The following is a 12,061-nucleotide window of genomic DNA, read 5'->3' as shown; positions in this document are numbered from 1 at the left end:
GATCACGCCCTGAGCCGAAGGCAGATGCTCAACTGCTGAGCCACCTAGGCATCCCCAAAATAAAAATAATTTTTTAGTCGGGGTAATGATCAAGAAATGTTAATGTGAGAAAAAGAAATGGAGGTGAGACTATATGGCACATGGACATCATGTAGAATGCTTTATCCACCCTTGTATTCTGGGGTGAAGCCAGTCCTCCCCATGATGTTAGAGCCAGCCTCCCAGTCCTTCCATCCAGTAATTTACCACCACCACCAAAAACTGCATTTAGTATCACTTTTGAGTGTAATATTCTTACATTTAGCTCAAAGATGGGAAGTTGGAGGAAGTCTGAAAGTTTGCTTTTTCTTTGCCCCACTCACTAGAGTATGTTAGCAGTGTGCCTGCTTTAGATGTAAGTAACTAATAAGATTTACAATCTAAAATAAAATTTAAAGGAGTGCCTGGGTGGCTCAGTCAGTTGGGCATCTGCCTTTGGCTCAGGTCATGATCTCAGGGTCCTGGGATTGAGTCCCACATTGGGCTCCCTCCTTGGCAGGGAGTCTCCTCCCTCTGCCTCTGGCCCTCCCTGCCACTTGTGTTCTCTCTCTCACTCATTTTTTCTCTCTCAAATAAAATCTTTTAAAAAATAAATAAAATACAATTTAAATTCATTAATAGGAAGTCTAATCTAATGGTGCTTTGTCATTTTTTCCATTCACGGCTGATTTTTGTTGTCACATTGTGGAGCAAAGTATTACAGAGCATCCCTTCAGAGATTTGGACTACTTACATAGATTGTGACTTCTTCTTTCTCTACCTTCAAATACATTTGGTATCAGTTTCTTTAATAAGCCTGTTCCAACCCTGAAAGCACTGCTGTATTTTTCAGAAATTAATGCTTCAGATGAATGCTAAAAACAAAGTGGAAGAAGTTGAAAGTGAAGCAGTGGAGCTTGATGTGTCAGATGAAGAAATGGCCAGAAGGTAATAGTCACTTCAGAGCCTAGTTCTAACCTGGGCCCAGCATTCACTGGCTCTCACGTGGGTGCTCCACTTCCCAACTGTTCTGTCAGGTGCCCCAGCAGGAAGAGGACTTCCTGCTTTCTCTAAAGTGGGCTGGGGCAGGTTCATACCTGTCACAGGCCAGCAGTTGAGGGCTCTTGTCCAGTGCTGCTTCTAAGACATATTTTAAAATATATCTCTCAAGTTCATACAGGATAGTACCAAAACAAAAGTGAAGATTTTAATTCTGCATAGAAAAGTTCATAAATTTTAAATCAGACAGCTTTTTTTAATCATTTCGATTTTTCTTGTTGTATACTTGGTTTAATATTCTTGACAAGACTTGACTCCTACTTGTTTGTTTAATTAAATTTGTGCCGCATATCATCTTAACAGATATGAGACCTTGGTGGGGACAATTGGAAAAAAGTTTGCCAAGAAGAGAGACCGTGCTAATTATGAAGAAGATGAAAATGGACACATAAAACCAACAGTTAAAGTAAAGAAGATGTTTTTAAAGCCCCAGGATTAAAGTAGATGCTTTAAGACAGAGCTCAGGGAAGCCTCGTAAGAGTTAACATATTGTGGAACTCATTCTGATGGCCTCTGTGTAGCTATTAATACTATGATGTTTATTTGTAAAGAAATGGATAATTTTGGAAATGTGCCATTTTTGAAACAGATGTGTGGTGGATGTTATACATCCTTTGCTTAATGGTGTTCATCAGGAATGGATTTTTAGCCCTCGATCTTCAAATATACAGAGGTATGTGGTTGCTTCCTAAAGACTTTTTTGACCTCAGATTTTTTTTTTAATAGGGCTTTCCAGTCACTGACCTTGAATTGACACACATAAATTAAATCACTGTTAAGTTATCCTTATGTTTATATTTTACTTTAAGTTATTAATCATGCCAAGCCAATTTATACATACATTTTGGAATCAAATGTCATGAGGACCTATTATATGTGTAAATTCATGAAGAATAAATATGCCTCTCTAGCCAGAAGTACTTGCATGCTACCAAGTCATTGTTAGTTTGTGGAATTACGAGTTTTTGCTTAAAGCTTTTATTAATAAAAATTGTTCTGTAATAAATAAGTTTCATATACTTTTTTTCTCTTATGCTTTCAAATAATAGTTTTATTCTAATTCAGTATTGGAACTTTTATCCAAATGCTAACTTTAAGAAACCAATCATTAATTGAGAATATGGTAATGTGCTAGGATGAACCATAAGAGATTGGCTTTTATGGGTTAAAAACAATTATTAGTTTCTTATTTTAATCATTATGAAAGTCATTAACTCATAACTGTGCCCTGTTCTGTTTGGTCAAAGAAATCATTTGCACACAGAAGTCACCACTTTCCAAACTAGCAGCTCACTTGTATAACCTAGAGTTGTATTTTCCTTTCCATATTTTGCTGCTTTTCCATGGGTCCCTGTGTTTTTACTGGCCCCAGGAAAGAAAATGCACTGGGTTTTAGGATACTCCTTGTAAAGTAGTAGTCCCCAGATTGGCTGGTACAAAGCTGCACTGTTTTCCCTGAGATGTATTTAATCTGAATGGTGTCTCCTGCTAATATCTCTTCCATCAGCATTGTATGTATGGGAGAAATCTCTGCCAGCCAATGAGTAGCAGGAGTGACCTTGTATTGTTCCAAAATTTCAGCAGGATCAAACAAGACCATTCAGGTAATAAAGAGGATAATCCAACAAATATTGGCAGACTATGATTTCACATGACTTCTCTCTCACTCACAGCAGGCTCTCACACCCACATCCCTGTGTCTGACCTCTGCCCTGATCATTGTGGATCATCTCCTCAAATATAACATCCCTGTTAGATGGATCCTGTCCTCAAACCTGACACTTCTCCACTCCTACCTCAGATTCTCATTTAACCTCATGGCGATACCACAAGTCAAAAATGGAGAGTAATATAGGAACAAGTCTGCAGTTGAGCCCACAGACCTGTATTCCATGGTATCCAGATTCTGGATGCAGTGATATCAGAAAACCTGAACTACATCAGGAGGGAAGCACAAACCTGTACTTGACCACTGGAGATCCTATCAGGTACTTAATCTAGAAGGGCACTGACAATGGTTGGACCATAATGTTGCCCGAAGGAAAATAAAGCAATACTCTGCAAATGAATAACCACTGTGACAGCCCTGTGGAAGGAACCTGCCCTTAAATGTCAGCCATGTGCCAGCAGTAGTTCTGACATTCATTTGTTTAACAAACACTGAGTTCTTACATTTGGCCAGTTCTTACTGCCACTGAATTATGGGCAGGGGTTATAAAGTAGCAACTCTGCTTTACCCATGAAGAAACAGCTACAGAGACATTCAGTAACTCACTCAGTGCCACATAGCTTTTAAGTACTAGATCCAGGATTTAAATGTAGCTCTACTAACCTCAAAGACCATGCTTGCTCTCATGTCACCCTGTAGGGGAAAGCAAAAGAATAGCATTGGGAAACAGGCAGAAAATATAGCCTGGCTCCAAAATAAGACCATACTTTTTTCCAAATAATCTTTCAGAACCCTATTGTACTACTTACACATAGTATCTGTATTGTATAATGACATTTTAATTTATTCCCATTTTTTAAATTTTGCTTTTTACAGATGATATAAGTTAGGTTCACATCAGTGTTCAACACAAAAGATTAATTTTGTAGATAGGGTATTCTCAATATTAGTGTCCCAGTATTAAGAAAGAATGTACATATGAATCTATGGTAGCAAGAAAAAAATTATTTAATGAGTGCTCATGTGGAATATAACTATGTAATCACTTATTGAGATCACTCTATAAAATATTACCCAATTTGAAAGCAGGGACTATGTCCCGCTCTGGTTCTAACCCCACACTCCTCATGCAAGGATTTTTTTTTTTTTAAGATTTTTATTTATTTATTCATGAGAGACACAGAGAGAGAGAGAGAGGCAGAGACACAGGCAGAGAGAGAAGCAGGCTCCATCCAGGGAGCCCAATGCGGGACTCGATCCTGGGACTCCAGGATCATGCCCTGGGCCGAAGGCAGGCACTAAACCACTGAGCCACCCAAGGATTCACGCCCCCCCCCCCCCGGCCCCATGTAAGGATTTATTTAAAAATAGGTGTTTCATAGATAACTGGAATGAAAATTTTCTATTTACCCAACCTCGCATGAACATATTTAGTGACTCCTCTGAGAATCTATGTAACACCTATTGGACTCCTCAGAGATTTTGTAAGATCGTTCTGTCTGCGGGCATATATTCACAAATTCAAAATCTTCAAGCCCCAAGAATAATAAAGTAGAATACACTGTTTTCCCCCAAGAGGTCTTAAATATAAAACCTATAGTTTGTGATGAACCACTTGCTCCCTTCTTATTTAATCCAGGTACCAAATTCTACTCATTTCTGTCAGATGGAAGATGCAAAAGCATCTGAGGCTGGTTCTTCCCAGAAATGAACTCCAGGACCCACCACATCTGTAAGATCTGGCTGGGGAAATTGGCAGGCAGAACGTTAAAAGGGACAAATAGCTGCCTCTGATAAAATACAAGACAGACATAAATGACAGAACTGTTGAATTATGTAGCACAGTTTGGAGGATGTTGAGAGCCAGGCTGGCCTTTCCTAGCAAGCAAAAGGTTGTCAAAATAAGAACTACAGAGATCAAATGTGGAGTGTTGTCAGTAAAATTCGGTCTCAGGATAAATTTTGAAGTAAGCTGTCCAGGTCGGGTACAGCTCTAAAACTCTTTTTTGACTTTGATATGTCAGAAGACATCAGTAGAGTGTGTGTCTCTTAGACTTTGTTAAAAGAGAGATTTCCAGAATCTTAAGGGCACTGCCACTAAGTTTGGTTGTAGTTTGTCTAGTAGCAATATGGAAGTGAAATACCAACTTTAGAACATTTGCCAGTCTTCTATGCACAAGTATGGCATCTCGGCGTTTATTTGCATTTCTCTGACTGCCACTACATTTGAGAAGCTTTTTTTAAATACCTATAATTCCCTCTGCCACCCCCCATCCTGCCCTTGTAAGTTGGATGGCAAGATTGGGAAGGAGGAAAAAAAGTTTCTCTGAATTAGCCAAGAGAAATCCGTCAAATGGGATAAATGACAATGTAGATATTGCTGAAGAGAAATTTCAAGGGAAGAAAATAATGCCAGAATGTTAGGTTGCTGGCTGGCCCATCCCTCCATAGGACTGTGATAACATTGTAGCCACCTTCAGAAGAATTGCTCAACAGATTATGGTCTGGATCCCCTTGATTCTGAAAAGTTGACATCTGGATTTTTAGAAATTACAGTCCAAGTGGCCAAGTGTGCAATTCTAAGGTTGCTACTATTGTCTCTACCAAAACTGATAGGAGCACCTGAACTCCTCCAGCAGGAATCCAGCAAGTCCTACTGGATCAGAAACCTCAATGGAAAAAGGAAGGCTGGAACATTCATCTTCATGTTGAGGCAGAGATAGTTGGGTAATAGCAGAGGACTTCAAAACACCCTCCAAAACTCATGAATTGACACTAATTTTCAAATGAGAAGTTAAGTATTTCCAAATTTTATACCTGAGAGCAGAAGAGCAGAACAAAGAAATGCCTGAAGTCTTCCTGAGCTTGCTTCACATGGATGCAGAGATCACAAAAAAAAAACAAGGTCACTAAGTAGATACCAATGATTTCAAAGGTGGGAAGAAAAAAAAAAATCAAAGGTGGGAAGAAGTAAAAATTAGGAAGCTAAGAAAAGCTTACTTATGAATATGAATTATGCACACCAGAAGCTTATTGGCTTTAATACTTCAAAGTGTTAGAATTAGGGGCACCTGGCTGGCTCAGCTGATGGAGAATGCAACTCTTGATCTCAAGGTTGTGGCAATTACCTAAAAATAAAAAATAAATAAGAATTAGTGTGATCTTATTCCCCCAAACTCCCAATTCATTTTAAATCAACTCTGAGTATAAAAATTCTAATATAAACTCAACTCTTCATTTCCCTGGTGAAGGAATAAACGTTCTCCTTCCTAAGAAAGGAAGGGAGGAGGAAAAATGGAAAGTTCCTTCTTCACTGAACTTCCCCGATAAGGGTCCTAGGAAGAAATTAGCTTCAAGCTGAAGAGTTTAAAAGTTTGGGACCAACTCTTGACTGTACAGCTCTCCTTTGTTTCAACACTCTGGTCAATCACTAAGATGAATCCTCTTTCGTCAGAGGTACAGGAGCTCCCCCCACTTCAGTTACCTGTAGTAAGTGGCAGTCCAGAAGCAGATGATCCTCTTGACATATGGTCAGAAGGTCCATAGGAGCCCAGTGCTATGCTCCAGTGCCTCTCCTCACTTCATCGTGTAGGCACATCGGCTCATGTCACGATGAGAAGGGTAAGTTCAGCAGGAGGCCAGCAAGCAAAGGAAAGACTCCCTCTATCAGCAGGAGTATTTTCATGGACTGTTTCACAGGTTGCTGTTGCAGAATGGGGACACGGTAAGGGATGTATGGTACTCAGGAACTCACCAGGTCTCATCTTGGTGCCCCCATGTCCAGGGAAAACAACAAATGGGAGTTGTGTGCACCATTACCTTGCAAGGGCCTGGTAATCAAAGGTTTGCAGTTTTCAGAGAGGAAGCTCTGAGTTGCCTCACTGGAAAAGCAACTGAGACCTCTAGAAGCTCTGCCAAGTGACCAAGGATTCTAGAATAGTGGTAGAAGAGGGAAATAATGCAGCAAGAACTGTGATTTGTCTCACTCATCCTCTGACTGTAAGCTTTGCAGTCACATGGTGACTCGCCACCACCTTGAAGAAGCACTGACAGGATGGAGAGAATTAATGTGGAGTGCAAGCAGGTATGAGTGGTGTAAGCAGTGTCTGTGCTGGTGCAGACACTCCGGCCCTACCCATTTTCTTTACATCTCCAGCCAACTGGATCCACTTCTCTATGGGACTTTACTTTATGGGAAAATGCTCTCCCGTGTTCTGCCTGGGCACAGCCCACTGGGAGTGCCAGAGATTTTGCGGCTCCTGGGAGCAGCCTCAATCCAGCCCTGATCAGAGTTGGTATCAAAACACCCCACCACCACTAAGGAGGGGCCATCTGGAGGTATGGGTTTAACACCATTTTGGAGAATCTCCCCAGCAGTTGCCTTCACTGACGTGTTTGATCAGCTAATTGGCTGTTTCCTTCCTCTGTTTCCTTTCTCATCACTCCCTTACAAGAGTTTCCTGCACCTCCAAAGTAAACTGCCTGCACTTGAATCCACATCCAAGGGTCTGCTTCTAGGGAACTCAAATTAAGATAGTATCTCTGGAAAAAAAAAAAAAAAAGATCGTATCTCTAAGCCCAGCATTTAAACAAGTGTTATCGGGCAGCCTTAGTGCCGCGTTCAGCCCCAGGTGCTGATCCTGGAGACTCAGGATCGAGTCCCACGTCAGGCTTCCTGCATGGAACCTGCTTCTCCCTCTGCCTGAGTCTCTGCTTCGCTCTCTCTGTGTCTCATGAATAAATAATCTTTTTTAAAAAATAAAAGAAGAGGTCAAAAAAAATTTATCCAATAAAAGACTAAAGAAGAGAAAAATAAAAACTGTATGGCAATTGCATAGGATAGACAAACAGATCAATGGAATAGAAGAGAGTCCAGGAATAGATCCATATTATCCAATTATTATGGCCAGTAACTTTTTGATATAGATAATAACAGCAATTCAGTGGAAAAGGTAAAGTCTCCAACAAATGGTATAGGACAGGGACAAAAGTGAATCTTGCTTGATTCTTACTCTCACCAGTGTGGGCTAAACAGGTGCATTCATTTCTCAAAATTCATTGAACCGGGATCCCTGGGTGGCGCAGCGGTTTGGCGCCTGCCTTTGGCCCAGGGAGCGATCCTGGAGACCTGGGATCGAATCCCACATCGGGCTCCCTGTGCATGGAGCCTGCTTCTCCCTCTGCCTATGTCTCTGCCTCTCTCTATTTCTCTCTCTGTGACTATCATAAATAAATAAAAATTAAAAAAATAATAAAATAAAAAATTTAAAAAAAATTCATTGAACCATATACTTGAGGTGTGTGTGTGTTTATCATACATAAAACCTCAATTTCTAAAATCTCTGTTAGAAATGATTACATCTAATTTCTCCTCAACGTTTGTTCTCAGCCCAAATGTCTTCCAAAACCACTCTAAACTTTTGGCACCTTTAGCATTCTGATTACTAACAACTTAGAAAAGGTAAAATGTTATCCAGCCAAGATTCCTCATCTCCCTGCTCTACGACCTTCCCCCATCTCTCATACTGACTCTTCTATCCTTGTCGAGCCCCTCCCCTCTACATTTGCCCCCTTCCTTCTACATGCTTCCAGCATCTTGCTCCACCCATTCTCTCCTTGTCTACCCAATCCCAGTGACCTCATTCTCTTTCACTAGAAATGCCTGCTAGGCTGCCTCATGCAAGACGTTGAGGATGGCAAGGCAAGAGGTAAGAGCAGCCACTCATGGATGTTAGTTTGGGCTTTAGAACCCCAGACTTGCTTGCCCTGCCTTCTGGTGGTAGTCTTCTCAGAGTCTATGTGGTTATTCCTTACCTGATAAATTGCTGCTCAGGATCCAAAAATCATTTTTGCTGCCCCCTGAGCAGAAGACCATGCAGGGAGGTAGAGTCAAAGCTGATTGCTACATTTTCTTCTCCAGATGCTACTTGCTCATCCTCTTGAGTCTGACACTACCTGGGGCATTCCAAGATGCATTCCAAGGAAGGGATGATGGAAACTATCCTTGGAGGCCATAAAGCTGGGCAAGGCTGACATGCATGCTTATGCAGCTTGTGCATTTCACACCATACCTTGCTAAGGCAGTAAGACTGGTGTGATAATCAGCCTTCAGACCCCTTACCAAGCTATGAATCCTTGGGACTGTGTTTATCTGGCAGACAATGTTAAATTGTTTACTAATCTGTAAAAGGCCCCATAGAAGCTAGTATCCATCCTCAAACTTAGCCTGGGGAAGACAGGAAGGGACATTAGCTTTGGCTGAATTCAGGGTCCTAAGGTCCCAGAAGGTAGTAGCAAAGTTTTACAGGCTTCTCTGAGTAGGTCTGAAGGAAGGCAGCCTAAAAGCATGAGCCAGTTTTCATTGAGGCCTTTTATCCCACCTGTAGCAACAGTGTAAAATCAGTCACAGCTCTTGTGCCCAAGTTCCATCATCCACTCACCCCTTGTTGGTCCTTTGCCAACTGGTTTGTGTCTTGGTGTTTCCAAACCAATTCCCAGATGAAACGGATTCTGTAATTTGTCACCTCAGACCAAAACACAGGCTCCTCCCTGTGGTCCAGGGCTTGTAAACCTGGGTACTGAGCCCCAACATTGGGGCCGACTTTAAGATCAAGCTCGGCAGCATCATTTGTCCCCAACAGCTGCCAGATGGGGACTTGTCACTTCTCAAGACTCTAGGAGCAGCAGACATCTGAGTTAGAGAGACTTTAGCAGCCTACGATGTCAGGGGAGAGCTATTACCTTCTGACACTTCCTGGGGCCCCCTGTCAAGGCGTTATTCTTTGTGGGCTTCTTTTCAGAAGAGTCACTGGTGGTTGGCGTAGTGGATGGAGCCCTGGTACCAAACAGCTAAAATCAAGAATCTTTTGCTATTGGTGTTTGGAGCTCCCTAGGTACTCACACTTAATAGTACTGATTACACATTCCCATCAAACAACCATTTGTTGAGTTGCCGCATATGTGTCTTCCCCATCATACTGTCATTTCCCAGGACAGCAGGAATCTATCTGACTTGTTTCCCCTGATAATCCAATTGATATGTCCCCCAATGCCTAGTACCATGCCTGACACAAGGTAGGAGCTCAGGAAAAACTTGAGTGGGGAGAAGGAACTGCTAATGCCATGGATGAGAGATGAAAGAGAAAAGGTAGGGTTTGATATTGAATCAGGACCCCCTCCTGCTAACAGTATGGGTTGGGTGGATAAAGTCGACTGGGCAGATCAGAGAAGGCAGAGCAGCCAGGAGTCACAGAGCAGAAATCTTTGGGCTCCAATTGGAGTGTGTGAAATAGATAATGTATGAAATGCTTCTTCCCTTAGACCTTACTTTGTCTGATATTAGTATAGCTACACCAAGTTACTTTTGATTAGTATGTGCAAGGATTTTTTTAAGGATTTTTTTTTTAATCTTCTTGCCTTCAATCTTAGGTTGTTTCTCATACCAATGCTCTCTCATTTTCAGTGTCTTTGTGGACACTGAAGTCCAAAGAAAGTCTTGATATATTACTGTCTACCACACAGTGAGTTCTGGGAAGACAAGGGCTGTCTTCATTATTCTGGACCCACTCTTACCTCCCACAGCTGTTCACCCAGTGTTGTTGCTTCAGAATCTAGAGGTGGAGTTGTCTCCCATACTTCAATAAGGCAGGAATTTCATTATTGGTTAACAATGCAGAAATCACAGGACACCAAGACAGAAAGATGAGCCGCATCTTCCCCTTTTCCTTTACTGCATACAAATCATGACGCCAGGTATTACCTTCTCAGATTCTGGTTTCCGCCTCCGTGTGTTTTTCTTCAATTGTCCATTCATAGCTGTCTTTAGAGGTAAAATCTTCTGTCCCTTTTATTATTTCACTCAGGACAGAAATAAAATACCAAAACGACACTGAATTAGCGTCCTTTTGGCCTTGTTTGAAACATGGGTGAACCATCTTTTCCCCCAATGCTGCATAGCATTTATGTCAAGTATAATTTTTAAGAAGGAAATTTTGACAATTTAAACACTGCATAATTATAAGAAAGAACAAAGGACATGGACACACTGCTTAAGTCTTCTCTCTTAATAAAGATGGACATGTTTTTATTAGAAGAGCAACATAGGCTCTGCTATAGCTCACTTAGGAAACTCATTACACAGTAATATGAGAAGGTCTCATGATCCTACTGGGAGAGACACTTTCTGACAGCTTCCAATGGGCTTCAATGAAGCTTGACATACCATAGGTAACACTGAATGATTATTTCTCCTCCTGGTCCTAATCTTTCCATTTCTCTTGATTACAATAGATCCGCTTACTAGATGGATGGACCATACATCTCTGTAAGTCCACTAGCCGAACCCATCATAACTAAAAACTAATTCCCCATCCCTTTCCAAGTTCTTCACACATTTAGCATGCAACTTTATCCTCAATGCAGCCAAAACAACCCATCAACATGAGGTAAAGAGCCCTGAAGCCTTGGAGCTTATCTATGAAATCACAAATTAGGAAGAACAAGTGAACATCTGTCTAGGATGAGGGAAAAATTAGCTCCCGTTGACCTCAAATTTTCTTTGCCCTCTCACCTTCCTTCAATGAGAGATGGTATTTATTTAAGTCTTTCTTTGTGGCTAAGCCAGAGGTTTTGCTGATTCTCTGGTTCTCCACTGGCCCTCTCATTGAGTTAAATAAAACTCTGATGTGTGTTCATTGGGTATTTGTATGAGATTTTTAACATCTTCTGAAAATTATTCCTTGCTGTAGAAGGAGGACAGGGGTGGCATGGAAGTTGTGAGTCCTATATTTCTGGCCTGGAGTCCAGAGGAGGAGAGGGATTTGAGGAAGTTACCTATACAGGCTTGCATTCTCCAGATCATCCTAGATTCTCTGTCTGCAGAGGAGCCCACTTTCCAGGTAGAGATGAACATATGCATTATCAGTGTCCTGCTCGGGCTACCTAGTTATCTAGTGGTAGAGATCTTACTGCCTTTCAACAGCAGAGATTTTAGTGGCCTAGTGAAACCCCATCAACATTATGTCAGGAAGCAATATATTACCTCAAGCCCAAGCCCGCTTTGCACGGCATCATCTTTCATTCCTTCACACGATGTGCATATTCTAGCTCCCCACCTTCATTATCATAGCACCCTATAATTAGTATGGGTAGCAGTATGGAGTAATAATAACTAATATTTATTGTGTGCCTTTCCCAGGGAGATTCTAAGTACTTAATATGGATTAAATTACTTAATACTATAACCACTCTATGAGATAAGTACCATTGATAACAACCCTCTCCATGTACATATCAAAGTATGGAGGCACTAGAAAA

The 12,061-nt window shown here is 41.3% G+C and overlaps 1 protein-coding gene and 1 long non-coding RNA gene across 4 annotated transcripts in view; one reads left to right on the top strand and one right to left on the bottom strand.

Annotated features, from left to right (window-relative positions):
- MPHOSPH6 (M-phase phosphoprotein 6) overlaps positions 1-2,083 on the top strand; it is a 22,580-nt gene extending 20,497 nt beyond the window's left edge. For both annotated transcript variants that reach the window (XM_072819437.1, XM_072819438.1), the window contains exons 4-5: positions 872-966; positions 1,381-2,083. In XM_072819437.1, the coding sequence (XP_072675538.1) occupies positions 872-966; positions 1,381-1,516 (231 nt within the window). In that variant the 3' untranslated portion in view covers positions 1,517-2,083. The remainder of the gene's footprint in view (positions 1-871; positions 967-1,380) is intronic.
- On the bottom strand, positions 1,652-12,061 carry LOC140629955 (uncharacterized). 2 transcript variants are annotated; one of them, XR_012027733.1, is made up of 3 exons: positions 10,319-12,061; positions 6,231-6,449; positions 1,652-5,874 (listed from the first exon to the last, which is right to left on the bottom strand). It is a non-coding gene; the product is annotated as an uncharacterized lncRNA (long non-coding RNA). The 2 variants fall into 2 exon arrangements; XR_012027734.1 differs by having other exon boundaries at positions 10,506-12,061.

The sequence above is a fragment of the Canis lupus genome, chromosome 3 (assembly GCF_048164855.1).
Source record: "Canis lupus baileyi chromosome 3, mCanLup2.hap1, whole genome shotgun sequence".
In the NCBI taxonomy this organism is placed as follows: Eukaryota; Metazoa; Chordata; class Mammalia; order Carnivora; family Canidae; genus Canis; species Canis lupus.
The sequence above is the reverse complement of the archived record's forward strand: the minus strand, read 5'-3'. Positions and strand labels throughout refer to the sequence as shown.